The following is a 16,814-nucleotide window of genomic DNA, read 5'->3' as shown; positions in this document are numbered from 1 at the left end:
TGCCTGTCCTAACATGTCAAGAAGTAACACAGACAAGCTCAAACTCCACCTCAGGAAACTCCTCTGAAAACACAGAGAAAAATCTGCTTGTGTGTATTTCGCAATACACTTATATGGAGTGGTGTGTAATTTATCTGGAACATGTTTCATGCAGCCGCGTGTGTTTGGTGACTTTGCCAGCTATAAACTATGATATTTAAATTAGTGACGGATAGTGCAGCAGCAGCAGCAGCAGCGTCCTCAGACGCATCAGTCTCTGATTGGCCGGTTGGCTGGGACAGTGCCAAACGCGGAAGTGACGTTCAAAGCGATGATCCAGAGACACTTTCGGTATTTACAGAAGAGCGCGACAGCCGCATGCATTCGTCCAGGAGCCCACCACCACGACCTACACACGGGTTGAAGCCCAAACAAGAGAGCCATGACGCCCTTGGCATTGTCCTTTTCGACTCTTTTAAAGCGTAAGGACTGTCTGCAGAAGCTGGTGGTTTTCTGCAGTGCCTTACATAGGCAGGATTTCGGCAACCGACCGTTCGGGGCTCGGTTATGGAAACGGAATTTCTCTGCGATGTCCCATGGAGTCGGTCAGCTACAGGCACAACACCCGAGTGCCAAAAACTACGCAGCATCACTGTGTACCAGCTCTTCAAGCGGCCAAGATGTAACCAATTGGCTGTGGTCTGTTTACAATGAGACCAAAAGGCAGACTGAAGGTATGAACACGCAGATTAGACTTAGAATGACATCCCACTCATCAAGGACAACGTGTCAGTAAACAGAAATCACTATTGCCTTCTTATAACCCAGTAATGACAAATGGAATAGCTCTAACACTGTTATTATTTCCATTGCTGCTCATGTTGCCTGTTGCCTCTGTTTCAAAACAGCAGCATTTCAGACTAACTCATGTAGCAAACCTGATGGAAATAATACTCTTGTTCCTTTATATCACATCATAGGATGCAATTGATTATTTATAGGCCTAATGAAACTATCAACCAATTGTGATGAATCAGTGATTATCATTACCTGTTCATATTCAACATTGTTATTCAAAGTGTTGATATACATGGAAAAATAACCAACACAACCTTCAACAAGCTCTGTTATACCCTATTGTCAGGTCATATTCCTTCATATTAATTCCCATCATGACAACATATACTATTCCTAAATGACTAACAAAATAACCGTAATAACAGTATTGTTGCCCTCTCCTCCCTCCCAGACCTGATCCCAGTCATATCCACGAACTCTGTCAACCCTGACACCATCTTCGCCAACAACGAGATGAGCCTCGGGGACATCGAGATCTATGGCTTTGACTATGACTACACCCTGGCTTTCTACTCCCGCCACCTCCACACCCTAATCTTCAACATCGCACGGGACATCCTCATCACAGAGCACAGGGTGTGTACAGTGTGTGTGTGTGTGTCCATCCATCCCCCTGTCCTCTTTCAGCTCTGGCACATCAAACGCACCTCTGCTCCAGATGCAGACAGAACCAGTCCTTTCAATCACGGCTGTGTGACGTTTTGTCAGCTGTGTAATTGCACAAAGCACAGAACAGGACAAACAACCATATGTCTTCCTTGTTTACCATTTTTGTGTAATGTTGTGTAAGATCCATGCTCTATCCTCCCTCAAAAACCACTGTCAGTTTGCCCTTGAGCAAGGCATTTAACCCCCAACATCTCCAGTAGAGCTGCTCAGAGGTCAGTAGTAGAGGATTATGGTTTTATGAATGAATGTGACACGGAGCTTTGCTACAAAATAGGATGCATGTTCACCACACATTCCCTAGATAAATTAAGGTTAAAAAAGGGCTTAGTACAACTGTGTTATACCATCAGGCATTATATTACTTGCATAGATGGATTATGGATTATGCTTGTGGTTTACTCTTTTGATGTTGCTCGATTGTTTAGGACTCGGTAGAGATAATCCCCTGTTTTGTTGTCGTTTGAGCCAACGAGTCTTACAGCACTTCTTCCACATAAAGCTCATACTAACATCTGATTTTCTTTTGGATTAGTATCCAGAGGGCCTGCGCGAGTACGAGTATATCCCTAATTTTGCTGTAAGGGGACTTCACTATGATGTTCAGAAGGTGAGAAGGACATTCCTTTCAAAAAGTGACTGACTGATAGAGTTTTACATGTATCCTAACTCAGTGGGATGATCATTTTCAATAATGTATTCAACAATTTGCTATAGGCGCTGCTGATGAAGATAGATGCTTTTCACTACATCCAGTTGGGAACGGTTTACAGGTATCTATGCATTGTATTACTTCACACACCTCTGACACCTCTGAATTATTCCTGGGTAATAAATAATACTTTCTCATGGGTAATAAAAAAATCATATAATATAAATATGAATATAGCTTGCTTTTTCTTGGTTGAAGAAAGGTTTGGGCAATTAAACTCAGCGTGTGTGAAATGCTGTTGATTTTTATCTTTCAGTCAACATTTCAGTCTACAGTCCTTATTGCTTTTTTGTTGTTTATGAGCTGTTTTAGGAGGTTGTGCATGCTACCAGTGAAGCGCTATGAATTCTATTATTACTGACTAAGGATTTTGTGCTTTTATTCTCTGCAGGGGTCTTTACCCAGTTCCCGACGAGGAAGTAATTGCCATGTATGAGGGTTCCCACGTCCCTCTAGAGATCATGAGTGACTTCTACGGCAAGGTGAAGATCACCTCCACACCTCTCTATAATAGCAGAGACACGGTGGAAATAGAACCATGAAACATGGCCTAACACAGTCATCTGAATAGTATTGCTTTACTTGTCCTGCAGAGTTCCCATGGCCACACCATGAAACAGTACATGGACATCTTCTCCCTGCCTGAGATGACGCTCCTCTCCTGCGTCAATGATTTCTTCATGAGGCACAACATTGACTATGAGCCCGTCCATCTCTACAAAGATGTGAAGGTGAGTTATCCTCATATCATCCTCCTTTGTTTGATCACTGTTGTGGGAGCGTCATGTTTGCTTGCTGTTTGGTCAAGGTATTGCAGGCATCTCAGGCCTTCATGTTCATACAGTGTTTGCTGTAGTCTGGCCAGGGCAAGTGAATGAGTACTACTGTCCTTTTCCTCAACAACTGACATTGAAGTGGCCTGGAGCAAAGCACTTAACCCCCAGCTGCTCCAGTCGAGCTTCTCAGTGGCCAACTGTAGAGGATTGTGATTGTAGCTCAGAGGTGCGAATGTCTCTAACTATATGAATGTGGGAGCGGGTTGAAAGTCAGCATGTGCACACGTGAATGTTCACGTATTTACGTGCTTGCGGTTTGCTGTGACTCCGTTCCTATTTCGATGCAGTCAACAAGACGAGCCGTCTTAATTTTAGCTGTGAAAACTGGTGTCTAATTTTAGTCCAGCGAGCCGGCCTCCCACCATCTGCGCCTGTTCTCTGGTGGCTCTGCTACTTCAGAGGGAGAGGGGCAAGAGAAACCAGTGCTGCATTCTCCCTCCGAGGGCAGCTGTCACGCAGGTCCTGTCTACTCGGTGTGACACTGTAGCGCTTCTGACAGATCGCTGTCATTAAAAGCCTCCGCACTCTCTGCTCCATGAGCGCCTCTCATATCTTCTGGAGTTGACAGTTTTTCAAGGACGCCCTCCCCACTCTTTTCCTCCAGCCAGGCCTGATTTACTAATGAGTTATTAACCCTGTCGTTTATCACTTTCCTTTCCTTTGACTTTTGTGTACATAGAAGAATCTCCCAACTTAAGCTTCCCGTTAACTTTGCCCATAAATGTGAAACTTTGCCAGGGAGCGTTGATTCACTTCTGAGACAAAGGCAAATATGAAACTACTGAAAATCTGTTGGAAACCTTGTCTCTGTCTCACTAAAGCAACTAAGCCTCAGGGCCTTCTTTCTTCGTATTTAATTTGTATTCAGAGATGTACACAAACAATTTGCCTTCTTTGTGCTTGCAAAGTCAGCCATTTTTATACAGAACAAAGTGTTGCCAGTGGAGCTGAATGCTAACTTTGTATCTGTGAAGTCATGAGTCCCTGGCTGAGTTTTGTGTACTGCCTCCTCTCTTCACAGGAGGCCATAGGAGATGTTCATGTCAAGGGCATTATGTACCGAGCTGTGGAAGCAGATATCGGTAATGTTCTTTGATTTCCATTACTTTGTTTGAGCTGATATAAAAAAAAAGTGATGAGGGCGCTGTCTGTGTCATTGCCAAGAATTCTCTTATCTGCTAAGAAATTACTGCAGGAATAATGAGGCAGTTATCTGAGAATGAAGACAATGGATTTCTGTTTGCACAAATCAAATGAGTTTCTTCCCTCTTCACCTCTCGCTCTCTCTCTCTCTCTCTCTCTCTCTCTCTCTCTCGCTCTGTCTCTCTCTTCCTCTCACTCTTTCTGTCTCACTCTCTCTCACTCTCCCCCTCCCTCCTTCTTTTCTGTTTCTCCAGAGAAATATATTTGCTATGGTGAGCAAAGCCATGCTGTGCTGAAGAAGCTGTCTGAGCATGGAAAAAAGATGTTCCTCATTACCAATAGCCCATTTGACTTTGTGTAAGTTTACCTTAGATCTGCATAAGAGCAAACTGAGTGTCTGGGCTCCAGGGAAGTGTTTGTTGACACAATCAGTTTAAAATGCCAAGTATGGGGATACAAATATTTCATTGCTGCCTCTGTGTTGTGGCCCAACTGGTGTGAATAGGTAGATACACATTTGAGGGCGTGCTGTTCTCTAAATATTTGTAAGCCATTCACAGCGGGGCTCTTTTGAAACCAGGCTTGACAGCACACAAAAAACGTCCGTGTGGATCGCTCGCCAAAAACTTCTCAGAATCCAAAAACATCCAATTTGTGTCCTTGGTTACATCGCTGGCTACATGCTGTCCTCACAGCAATAAACTGGCAACAGGTTAAAAGAAATACGGCGGTTTTGTCAGTGACTTTTATTCAAAGCCACACATCAGTAGTGTGATTATAATATGGATAGTGTGCGGACATTGACCGTCCCTCTCCATTGAATCATGGTTAGTACAAGCTGGTTTGCCGATGTTTGCATCATTAATCACTATGTGCTATCTGCTGAGCTCAGGAGCAACCCTCACAAACTTTTAAGATGTTGCTGATAGAAGTCTCTAGGTAATGATGATGCCCTGATCTTTTGTCTTCCTCAGGGACCGAGGGATGAACTACATAGTAGGGGAGGACTGGAGGGACCTGTTTGATGTTGTTATTGTACAGGCCGACAAACCGGGTTTCTTCAATGACAGGAGAAAGTAAGTGTGTGTGTGTGTGTGTGTGTGTGTTTGTACAATGTCCATGCCCGGATTATCCCACTAGGGGCCCCATGGTAAGCATGCCCCCCCCTCTCCCCCCTCCCAACACATACACACACACACACACATTGGACCTTGGACATTGTGCCTCTGCCCTGTGAAGTACCCACTTAATCCAGACACAACTATGCGCACAGATGCTTATATGAACGTGTGTATTTGCACGTGTGCATGTGTCTAAATTTGTTTGGGAGCTGCCACTATTATAAGTGGTTAAGGTTTGTCTTTGTGTCCATCTCTGTTTTTTTTTTTTTTCCCAGACCTTTCAGACGAGTGACAGACAAAGGGGTGCTGCTGTGGGACAGGATTCACAGGTTGGAAAAGGGGCAGATCTACAAACAGGTGTTGTGCCAGGGCTTTACCATCTCATTATTGTTTCAAATTCCAGACAGATTACTGCTGCTCACACCTTAGGAAATACATACATTTTGTAATTTGGGTGTGTCTGTTTGGTCACTGCAGGGAAACCTGTATGAGTTCCTGAGACTGACCGGGTGGAGAGGGTCCAAGGTGCTCTACTTTGGAGATCACATCTACAGCGACCTGGCTGTAAGTAGCTCCCAGGCATCTACACAACAAATGACTCATTATAAGAATACACAATACATTGTACTGTAACAGACAGGGACATGCACAGTAACCTGGCTATTGGCCATACTCCGCTTAAGGTCTTATTCGGGTTAAGCTGTTTATATGAACCTTTGATACCCTGCAATTGAGTCTTTTTGTTTCTGCCACGAATAAATGATTTAACAGAATATTCCTGTCCATCACTGTGGCGTCCCACCCACAGATAAAATGGCCTGCCAGCAAAAATGAATGAAAAAATGCAGCTGCCAGCTTTTTTATTTCTAATACAGGGGAAAGAAATGATGATCCCTATAGTAATAGTATAGTAAATACTACTTACTGTCATATTTTCTGTTGACATCAAAATATACTCATAACGCTGATTTTTGTGAAAATGAGTAAGTGAAAGGAGTAAGATGTTTACATGCAACAATAACTCCTATAATACTGGAGTAAGCCAGGCATCTTAACCGGGTTACTCATAACTGGGTTATGAGTAACCCCAGTTACTCTTTTTTCAAGTCCTCAAACTTGACAACATATGATATGCACAGTACTGAATTTGGGATTCAAGATGTGTCTTCTGGTGCTTCGTCCTGCAGGATCTGACGCTGAAGCACGGCTGGAGGACAGGAGCCATCATCCCTGAGCTGAGGAAGGAGATCAAGATCATGAACACAGAGCAGTACGTCCACATGATGACCTGGCTGCAGGCGCTGACTGGACTCATCGAACACATGCAGGTCAGGAGACTACAGTAAACGTGTGTCAGTCTGCATGCAAAATCTTAGACCAGTATTTCTCTTTCTCTCTCTGCCTCTCTCTCAAGTATTTTGTTCTGCTTATCTGCTTTTACACAGGTACACAGGGATCCAGCATCTCAAGCTGTCGTCCAGGAGTGGATCAAAGAAAGAGAAGCCATGAGGTAAAGGAGATAATTCATTTGGCAAGGCAGTATATTTTAGATCAGGTGCAATACTAATTACTCACAGAGTTCTTATAGCCTTACCGAGCTTCAATTTGCTGATCCTGGCCTTATCATAACGGTATGAATGTGTCGTCATGGCAGATCGCAGACCAAGGACACCTTCAACGCTCAGTTCGGGAGCCTCTTCCGGACGTACCACAACCCGACTTACTTCTCACGCCGACTCTCACGCTTTGCTGACATCTACATGGCCTCCATCAGCTGCCTGCTCAACTATGACTTCCAGCACACCTTTTTCCCCCGCCGTACTCCTCTGCAGCACGAGTCCTCCTTCTGGCCTGAGCAGAGTCCTGCTGACACCATGAGCGTCTCCTCCCAGCCCCACAGGACCAAAGCAGACTCCGATTAGAGAGAGAGAGAGAGAGAGAGAGGGAGAGAGAGCGACAAGTTGAAAGATGAAGGAAAGAATTGAAGAAGCTTCATCTCTGACTTTCACTTGACATACTGTAGAAGGTTTGAGACATGAATGCTGACTTTTCGGAAGATGGCGCGCTGCATTTTAACTAATGCAGAAATGGCAACATTATGTAAAGACTTGAATATGTAAATGCACCCATGCTGCATCTCGCTGTTGATATTTAATCCTTGTCTATGAAGCTTTAAATAGGTTAATTATGTATATCCTCTCAAAAAAATCTGGAATGTTTTCAGTTTGTTAGAGGAACAATGGCACTAGTGCTTCTTAAGCCAAATGACAAGATGTATGTGAGGATTTTATCCACACAGATAGAATTAGGACCTTTGAAGGCACTGATTGTTTTAAGTGTGTGTTTGTGAGGGACAGAGAGAGAGTGAAAGACAGAGTTTATACAAAGATGATAGCATTTATTTACACAATGTAAACAATAGAGGTATGCACACACTACGTCTAAAGTGTTTAACTATGAAGTGTGAATTTGAGTTTCTTATGCAGATGTCCACTTATGATATACCATTTTGACATTGTCTTTGCCTTTTTTTGCTTGCATCTGTAAAACTAAGAGACTGCTGGTGAAATGGAAATTGCTGAAATGTGGGAAGAAGCAGCTCAGGCCTTCATTACCACTGAGCGCTGTTTAATTTAATGAGATATTTCTATTACAAACTCAACTGCCTTAAGGTCATGTTCAAAATACATCACTGCAATGTATATATTTTTGTAATGCTGTAAGAAAGTAATATTCTTTGTGGTAACCAAGCTATTCATAATGCTTGTAAGATAGCACTGTAGTCCATTTCATTATGAACTGCACATCATGATCATGACCTGTTGTTCTGACAGCTTTTTTGTTTTGAGTAATTGTTTTAACCATCTTTAGACCGTGTGTGTCTCAGTCGTGCATATGAGAAATGTTAATATTTGTAAGGAAAAAAATACATACAGAAGCTACACAGACATTGCTGTATTTACCAATAGTGTTACTATTTTATCTGTAGAGGCAGCATGATTTTTGTGCTCATGGGTTTAATACTTTTGCACAAAATGTGTGAAAAGTGGTCACACATACTGGAATGAGGGGTTATGAATAATGTATTTGATATGGCCTGGACCTTTAGAGTTTTGAATTATTTGAAAAAGGGAAATTGTTGAATACCATTGGCCGCTACCAGAACCTCATGGTTTACTTGTGTTTACTTTGAGTTTTCAATTTGTGTTAACTTTAACACTACTTTTGTTGAAGTGTGTTTTTATTTCACTATTCATTAAAATGGAAATGGTATAATTAGCATAAGGTAGTGCTTGTGTCATTAATTAAAAGCAGGTATTGCTGCTTTTGTAGGTTAGTTGATATTGACATTTAATGAGTATGTATGTACTCACTTATTAAATTAAATATGTAGGCTACTTATGTAGTATGTACTTAAGTTCCTTTGCTATTTAGTCATGTAAATAGCAAAGGAAAATGTTTCATAACACTAATTGATAGACACTAATTGATGAGTTTTTTTCTAAATCCCTCTCCTTCGCAATTGCCATTATAGCAGTGGATTTATTGGGATTAATCCCTCCAATCATGTTACAGAGCAATTTCCCATATTGCTTTTGGGGGCAGCTTTCTCAAACAGACAGGTGCACAATGTGAGATCTTGAGATATAAAATCCCGAGGAGCCGAGTGGTTAAACAAGGATCAGAAATGATAAGATCGATGACGCGGGGCCCTCGCGTGAGCAGGGTGTCTGGGTGAGTCGCGGGGTCACAGTTGTTTCGCCAAGGGTCGCGTGTGGTTCATTTAGGCACCATGGACAGCAACAGCACGCCTTGGAGCGCAGACTCGCATCCTCTGCTGACTGAGGCCGTTACTGTAGCGCCCACGGTCTTTCCGCGGGTGGGCTACAGTATCATTTCTTTCCTCATGTTCCTCAACACAGTTTTATCAGTTTTTAACAATAGTCTTGTGATTACCGTCCTGCTGAAGAATCCGCCTCTCCTCCACCCCATGAACGCCATCATCTTCAGCCTCGCGGTGTCCGACCTCATGATCGCCCTGTGCGGCTCTCTAATAGTCACCATCACCAACTATCAAGGCTCTTTCTTTCTTGGCAACGGATTCTGCATTTTTCAAGGATTTGCGGTCAATTATTTTGGTAAGTCGAGGTGTGTTACCAATTCGTTGTCTTTGACAGTTTATTTTATAAGGTGAATGTATTGTGACCAAAGTTGGTTTGTCTGTGCCTGGACTTCTACCGTTGTGAACCCTAATAAACAAAAGATATTGAGGGTAAAATTTCCACCATTTGCAGTATTTTTTTTTTTTTGAAATTTCAGTTCATGTAGCCTATAGGCTAAATTATAACTTTATACAAATTTTTATATGCTAGGCCTTTGTTAGATGTTTTTTGAGGAAAACAATCTTTTACTGGGATCAGATTTTGCAAATGTCTTTTGTTTCTTTCCTGAAACTTTTGGTGATTGGTTTCTCTTTGCTAGGTCTGGTGTCTCTCTGCACCCTGACTCTGCTTGCCTATGAGCGGTACAATGTGGTGTGCAAGCCCAAAGCTGGTTTTAAGTTAAGCATGAGGAGATGCATTGTTGGGCTACTATTTGTCTGGGTCTTCTGCTTGTTCTGGGCGGTGGCACCGTTACTCGGCTGGAGCTCCTATGGACCTGAGGGGGTCCAGACCTCCTGCTCCCTGGGCTGGGAGGAGAGATCCTGGAGTAACTACAGCTACCTCATCTGCTACACAGTCTTCTGCTTCATTATCCCTGTTGCAGTCATAATCTACTGCTACTCTAAGGTCCTGACGTCCATGAACAAGGTAGGTTTATCGATGGCTTCTACATATCTATAACACTCGCTACCTCAATCACCATTTCGGCATGGTAGGATTTGAACATTCATACTTCTTCCTAGTCTGTTTACCCACACTTTGCCATGTGCAAGTTTTTAATGAAATGCTGTCTTATCCCAGCTGAACAGGAGTGTGGAGCTGCTGGGCGGGCGTCCCAGCCTCCAGGAGAATGAGCATGTCATCAGGATGGTGCTGGCCATGATCATAGCCTTTTTCGTTTGCTGGCTGCCCTACACTGTCCTGTCTGTGGTGGTGGTGGTGGATCCAGAACTCTACATCCCCCCACTACTAGCCACCATGCCCATGTACTTTGCCAAGACAAGCCCTGTCTATAACCCCATCATCTACTTCCTTACCAACAAGCAGGTACGCAGGTGCTAAAGTGTATCTCTGCTGTAAAGATCTAGTACTGAGATACATCGTTTAGGTGTGAACATAGGTAGGAAACAGAAGGAAACATAAGTCACCTAGGACAGTGGTTCTAAATGTGGGGTCCGGGGACCACCAGGGGTCCTTGAGGGGGTTCGGGGGGTGGGGGTCCCCAGCAAATTGATAAATTGTTAAACATCACCGTTATTTCATTTACAATAAGTTAACACAGATAATGTAGAAGAATGATTACTTTGATCATAGTTTCACTGTTATCTCTCTACCTACAAAACAGATAGTCATGGGATTCTGGACACAGTCATATCTAACAATAAATATATTCTCAGATTTGGGTCAGAGAGACAAAATCTCATCAAATGGGGGTCCGTAGCCCTGATGTGTTCTAAATTAGAGGTCCTTGATATGAAAAAGGTTGAGAATCACTGACCTCGGACCTGAATGGCTTGTGAATGTTGATGCTCATGTATTTGCTGACAGCGTGTTTGTATTTTTGTATGTCCAACAGTTCCGTGATGCCACTCTGGAGGTGCTGTCGTGTGGCCGCTACATTCCCCATGGGGCTGTCAGCGTCAGCGTGAACATGCACGTCTTAACCAGGAGGAGCAGACTGACTAACTCAAGCAGGAATGTCAACATGCACAGCAAGGTGTTGCCTCTGTGACTTTCTCCAGCATGCGCGAGAAGCTGCCATAGTGGTCTCAACACAGAGACATCTCAGCAGCGGGACACAGACCTGCTCCACTAGAGGCCCGTGTCATGAAGAGAGGTCTTCTTCACAGCAGCCCAGCAAGAACTGAGCCTGGCTCAAAGACTAACAGCTGACATATTTCTAGAACAATGAGAGAATTCGATACCAGTTTATCTTTGAAAACGAAATTTTATTTATGTGATATGTTGAGATCAATAACTGTTACCATTTTCATATTGAAGTGTGTGTGTGTGTGTGTGTGTGTGTGTGTGTGTGTGTGTGGGTGTGTGTGGGTTTTTTTTCTGGGTATGTACATGCATGCGGGTGTGTGTGCATGTGGGAGACTAACCAAAAAGAGATAAAGAATGAGGAAAAGAAAGAAAAAGAATGAGTGAAATGCATTTTTTGTGTAAAATGTAGTTTTCATTTGTACATTAGTAATATGAATTATTGAATAAAGATGAAGATAATGGATCAGTTATGAATCACTGAGTTTGTCTTTGGGGGAAATGAGGGGTTTCCACTGTGGTAGCCACATTTAGTTGAAATGGTAGCCTTAAGCACCCTTAGTACAGCTGCTCTGTAGACTTAATACAACTGCGTCCTTCAATGGAAGTGACTCAAGACAGCAGGACTGTGTTTTTAAGCCAGGGAAAGCAGTTAATCCAAACTGAGAACAGTTGTTTGAAAGGTACTGAAGATATACTGATGCACTAAATGTGATTTTAAAAAACATAAACTTCAATGAAACACCCTGAAGTTTGGTTCACACCCCTTACAGACTGGAGCTTCTTGTTGAGTGTCTCAATGCACCAGAACAGTTTACTAAAACAATAGGAGGTGTTAGCACTAGGAAATTTGATGACCACTTCTTGTGTTCCATCACACTTCCTTTTCTAGCACTGCTATATGCAGCTACAGTATCTGATTTCAAGAGACATTTGATCAATCTAAAATATAGAATGGTCAGGAGGATAATGCACTATGTTGATCTAATCCCAGATTTGGCATAGCCCATAAGCTTACAATTTTGAAGCAAAGAGCATTTCACACTTTATCTCCAACAAATAGGATTATACAATGTCATGCTGTAATCCAGCAGCACGGCTCCTTTCATTTCCTGGGCCGTTTCAAGAACTCCCAAGTCATCCATCTGGAATGGCTAATGCAAAGCTTTTAACCTGTGTGAGAAATTGTACCGAATGAAATGGACAGCTGTTGCATCAAGATACACATCACACACGCGTGTAAATGCAAATCCTATGCATTGCAGTGCCATATCATCATGTGCTAGTAATTTCATGCAAAGTTTTCAGGTTCATAAAATACCTCATTCCCAGCTGGCTCACAAAAGGACAAACGGGTCAGTTTTAAATTAGATATCAGGATTGACAATAACACCATCTTTTCAATTAACCATCAGCCTTTTTGTGCTCGTCTCTGCTGTGAATGCACAGCTAAGTGCTAATGAATGTGATGAAGAGTGACTGCTCCCAGGTGACCTGTTGGTGATGTGGGGTGATAATGAAAAGGGCGGATACTTTGCCGTCACTTGTCCAAGCTGCAATAACTAAGGGATCAGATCACCCAAGAATATATTGCCTGCAAGAGAAAGAGGCTTAATGCACACTCCCTCGACTTAGAAAGGATGAAGATATGGAACTCAAAATGTTGTCGGTGACTCTTTGAAGCTGGAGATGAGCAGTGAGCCTGCGCCTGCATGGGGCTCTGGGAACAACACCGTTTGGGAGGAATACGTTGACATCGCATTCCTTGTGACAAACTGTTTTATTCTGTTGATCACTTCTTTTGTGGGCATTGCAGCAAATCTTTTTGTCACATGGGCAGTGCACCACCAAAAATCACTGCAGACATGGAATAATGCACTACTGGTGAATCTTGCAGTTATAGACATTCTTCGATGTGCCGTTGACTGCCCCATTCTCTTAACCATTGTTATGCTTGTGCGTCAAAGAGGATATGTGGATGAATTTATCTGTGATGCACAAGTGGCCTCTTTCTCCTTCAGCTGCTGCATCCAGCTGCTAACGCTGGCATGTATAAGTGCAGAGAGATACCAAGCCATTGCGCAACCCTTCAAAACTAGTCAGCGGCGAAAACGGATTATAGTATTGATTCCTCTCACATGGACCCTGGCTATTCTAGTAGCTGGTTTTTGTCTGACATTTGTGAAGGACTCACCTGTCTATGTGAAATGCCATGGATCACAGGGGGAAGCAATACCCTCCTATGACACTTTTGGACTTTACATATTAGTTCCACTATGGACAACCTGCTTTGTAGTCATTATTGGATTCTATGCTCGCATATTTACAATAGTAAGAGCGCACAGTCGCAAAATATTTGACAAAGGTACTTTTCCTCTTTCAAAAAAAGACAAAACACAAAATGCAGATGAGCAGAAGAAAGAAGATGGCATAGGTGGAGAAAACGGAAACAGTAAATCAAACCAAAACCAAACCCAGAAGGAAATTGTTGCTCAGGTTGAACAGGTGACAGAAGCTGATCCAAATTCATCCAAGAGAGATTCTACAGCTGCCCTACTGAACTTAACAAAAGAGCACCAGATTGTCTTAAGTGACTCAGAGAATAAAAAACAATTCAAAGCTTCAGTCAATATATCTGAATCAGGAATGGAACAGCCTCATCCTCTTGTGATGCAAGTTGAACCAAATCCTTCCGATAAAGCTGCTATGGCTGGTTCAAGGAGCTTATTAACAGAGCCACAAAGGATCTCAAAGAATTTAGACAACAAAAATGAGCCAGAAGCTCAAGTGCAGATTGATGATGCACCGTCTGGAATGGAACAACCTCGGTCCCGTGTCATGCAAGTGAAGCCAAAGTCATCCAAGGGAGATACTATGGCTAGTCTTAGGAGCTCAACAACAGAGCCACAAAGGGTCTTAAACAATTTAGACAATCAAAGCCAGTCCAAAGCCACAGTGCAGACTGATGAGGCACCCTCTAAAACAGATCAACCCAAACCCCCTGCAACACAAGTTAAAACAAAGTCAATGAATAGAGATGCTATTACTAGTCTTAGGAGCTCAACTACAGAGTCACAAAGGGTATCAAGCAATTTAGACGAGAAAAGGCAGTCCAAAATCAAACTGCAAATTGATGAGGCACCCTCTGAAACAGAACAAACCAATCAACATGTTTCTTCTGCTCCAGAGTTAGACAATCCTGAAGCCTGCTCCGCTTTGCTGATTGACTCAGAACAAGTCAAGAACAACAGTGGAGGAGAAGCACTGCCTGTTGCTAAAGCAGATCAAGTTTCTGCTCTACCTGTACTTCAAGTCGCATGTCGCATACCCCATGCCCCTGAAACAGAAGCTACGGAACAAAACCAGGAGGTGGATGGTGCTGTGTGCATGATGCCATCTCTTGCCAATAAAGACAGAGCCAACAAAAAAAAGGAAAGTAAAATGGCTAAGCGTTCAGGCTACATAATTCTCACCTTTCTCTTATTCTGGCTGCCACTGATTACAACTATCATGGTGAATTTCTTGGTCCACAAAAACAGGAGTGCAGGGGTAAGTGTTTTTAAAGTGTAAGATGCTTGTCATTATCTCTGTAATACAGTAAAAGATAGTTAAAATTTTAGTTTGTAGGCCAATATCTGTGCTCTAAATATAAGAAGGATGCTAAATGAACAAATGCAACATAAAACTGATTAGCTGATATACAACTTCTATCTGATGTTCTCTAACATTTTTTGATGTGCTGTCATTTGTCTGATTTTCAGATGGGGACCATTTGGGATGTGGAAATTCTGTCAGTCTCGGTCGCCTGCATGACATCGCTTAGTGACCCAATAATATATGCAGCGGTAAACCCTCAGTTTCGGACAGAGTTTTATAGGCTCAGGAACAGGCTTAAATCCTCATGCAAAAAGAGATGATTGTGACTGTTCCCCTCTACCTCTTGAGTGGCAGTGGAAACTAGGACCAACTGACAATATTCAATATGTAATTTTCAACTGACTACTAAAATAGCAAATTGTTAATTCACTGTTTCAAAATGTCAACTAAATTAAAGTCCAAAGGTTGTCTTCAATGTGTTCATTCTCATTTCCGTATAATTTCATATATAGAGAATCAATAATTTAATATGCCTCTGCATTAGCCAAGATCTCAAGCTGGTTGCATATTGTCACACATACTCAGCAGTAACGAAACACTCCAGAGACGCTGCATGCTGCGAGCCCCAGCCTGGACCAAAACAATCAGCTCAGCAGAGGGCCACCGCTGAGCTCTCAGGCCCAGTCAGTCACAAGGCCTGCCCCGCTGTCTCCGGAGAGCCTGAACCCATGACCTACCGCTGGGCCAGCCAGGTCTTCACACGTCCTGCAGCAGCACCTGGGGAGGCACAGCATCTAATCACCTTCCCTCTCTGTTATCATCAGAGAGGCTGTTTCCTTAATCAAGCAAAGCATTACGAAATGCATCTAATTACCGCTTCCTTTTCAGTGTAAAAATAAGACATGGGTCATTTACTGGGTGTTTCAGTAGAGCTATTTATTCTATCCACTGCACCAAATGCACAATGTGTGATTATTTGTCCCTTTTCCTTACCCTATATATGTAGTCCATAACAAGATTTGTATTTCATTAAAAGCAGTGTTGCAGAATTTACATCATAATATACCAGTCTCATTGTGTTTCCTTCAATCAATCTTATTTTTTTACTGACAAACCTCCAATAGGAAGCAGACACATCTTAATTTAATAAAACAGAATTCTGCAATGACAGCATGCAAATCCTTAATTCAACCAGTTGACAGACAGAAATAGCATGTTAACAACTGTTAACTAAATCTAGAAATAAGAGGAGCCAACTTCAAGGGTGTGTGATGAAGTTCTAACTGAGATATTTACAATATTTATGAAAAATGTACAAAATGGGCCTTTAACACAGTGAAATCTACCAAGTCTCGCTTCTGAATATTATAATTTAAGAGGAACGTAATGGAATTGATGTTCATCATATGGTTTTCCAGGCCTATAGTATGTGTCCACATTAGGGTTAGTATTAGTTAAGTGTTACTAAGAACATTCACCCATATTTCTACCTTGTGACCTAACTAATATATACCCTGTATATTTCTGAATATCAATTATTTATTATGACAGTGGCTTTCACATAGATCCATATCAGAATGTCAAATATGTAAGCTAACACAGATTTTGTAATTTTGACTTTCACTTGCACATTTCACAAACATGTCAGGATGCGTAGTATATTTTACTCATCAAGCGATGACATCAACCAGTTAATGAATCAGTTAATGAATATTCACAACAGTTATCCATTCCAGTGGATGCATGTTTTCTGAATTTACAACAGTGAGGGGAATATTAGCAACCAGTAAATTAAGGGGATTCAAAACAATCTATGTTAAATTGTGGTGGGGAGTGAAGTGGGTGTGTACCTAGTGTGTGAATAGATTGATTTAATATTCACAAGGATGGCCCTCTGTTTATGAATACGTGTGCTTTGTCATCAGAGGCCATCAGGAATGACCTTTAAACATCTGCCTTTCATCCTTTGTAT

The 16,814-nt window shown here is 42.3% G+C and overlaps 3 protein-coding genes across 3 annotated transcripts; all 3 read left to right on the top strand.

Annotated features, from left to right (window-relative positions):
- The first annotated feature begins 319 nt into the window (after positions 1 to 319).
- On the top strand, positions 320 to 8,600 carry nt5dc3 (5'-nucleotidase domain containing 3). Its single transcript, XM_071897479.2, has 14 exons — positions 320 to 713; positions 1,229 to 1,413; positions 2,039 to 2,113; positions 2,221 to 2,276; positions 2,607 to 2,697; positions 2,809 to 2,946; positions 4,073 to 4,133; positions 4,449 to 4,551; positions 5,169 to 5,270; positions 5,591 to 5,672; positions 5,793 to 5,879; positions 6,503 to 6,643; positions 6,761 to 6,825; positions 6,970 to 8,600. The coding sequence occupies exons 1-14, from the start codon at positions 422 to 424 to the stop codon at positions 7,235 to 7,237; spliced, it is 1,746 nt and encodes a 581-aa protein (XP_071753580.2). The 5' UTR covers positions 320 to 421; the 3' UTR covers positions 7,238 to 8,600.
- A 508-nt stretch (positions 8,601 to 9,108) lies between these two features.
- On the top strand, positions 9,109 to 11,210 carry LOC139910330 (vertebrate ancient opsin). Its single transcript, XM_071897603.2, has 4 exons — positions 9,109 to 9,454; positions 9,798 to 10,126; positions 10,280 to 10,525; positions 11,055 to 11,210. The coding sequence occupies exons 1-4, from the start codon at positions 9,109 to 9,111 to the stop codon at positions 11,208 to 11,210; spliced, it is 1,077 nt and encodes a 358-aa protein (XP_071753704.1).
- Positions 11,211 to 12,934: 1,724 nt separating this feature from the next.
- On the top strand, positions 12,935 to 15,162 carry LOC139910288 (5-hydroxytryptamine receptor 1A-like). The gene is made up of 3 exons (XM_071897541.2): positions 12,935 to 13,610; positions 14,433 to 14,794; positions 15,007 to 15,162. The coding sequence occupies exons 1-3, from the start codon at positions 12,935 to 12,937 to the stop codon at positions 15,160 to 15,162; spliced, it is 1,194 nt and encodes a 397-aa protein (XP_071753642.2).
- The last annotated feature ends 1,652 nt before the right edge of the window (positions 15,163 to 16,814 follow it).

Source organism: Centroberyx gerrardi, chromosome 4 (assembly GCF_048128805.1).
Source record: "Centroberyx gerrardi isolate f3 chromosome 4, fCenGer3.hap1.cur.20231027, whole genome shotgun sequence".
NCBI lineage: Eukaryota > Metazoa > Chordata > Actinopteri > Beryciformes > Berycidae > Centroberyx > Centroberyx gerrardi.
The sequence above is the reverse complement of the archived record's forward strand: the minus strand, read 5'-3'. Positions and strand labels throughout refer to the sequence as shown.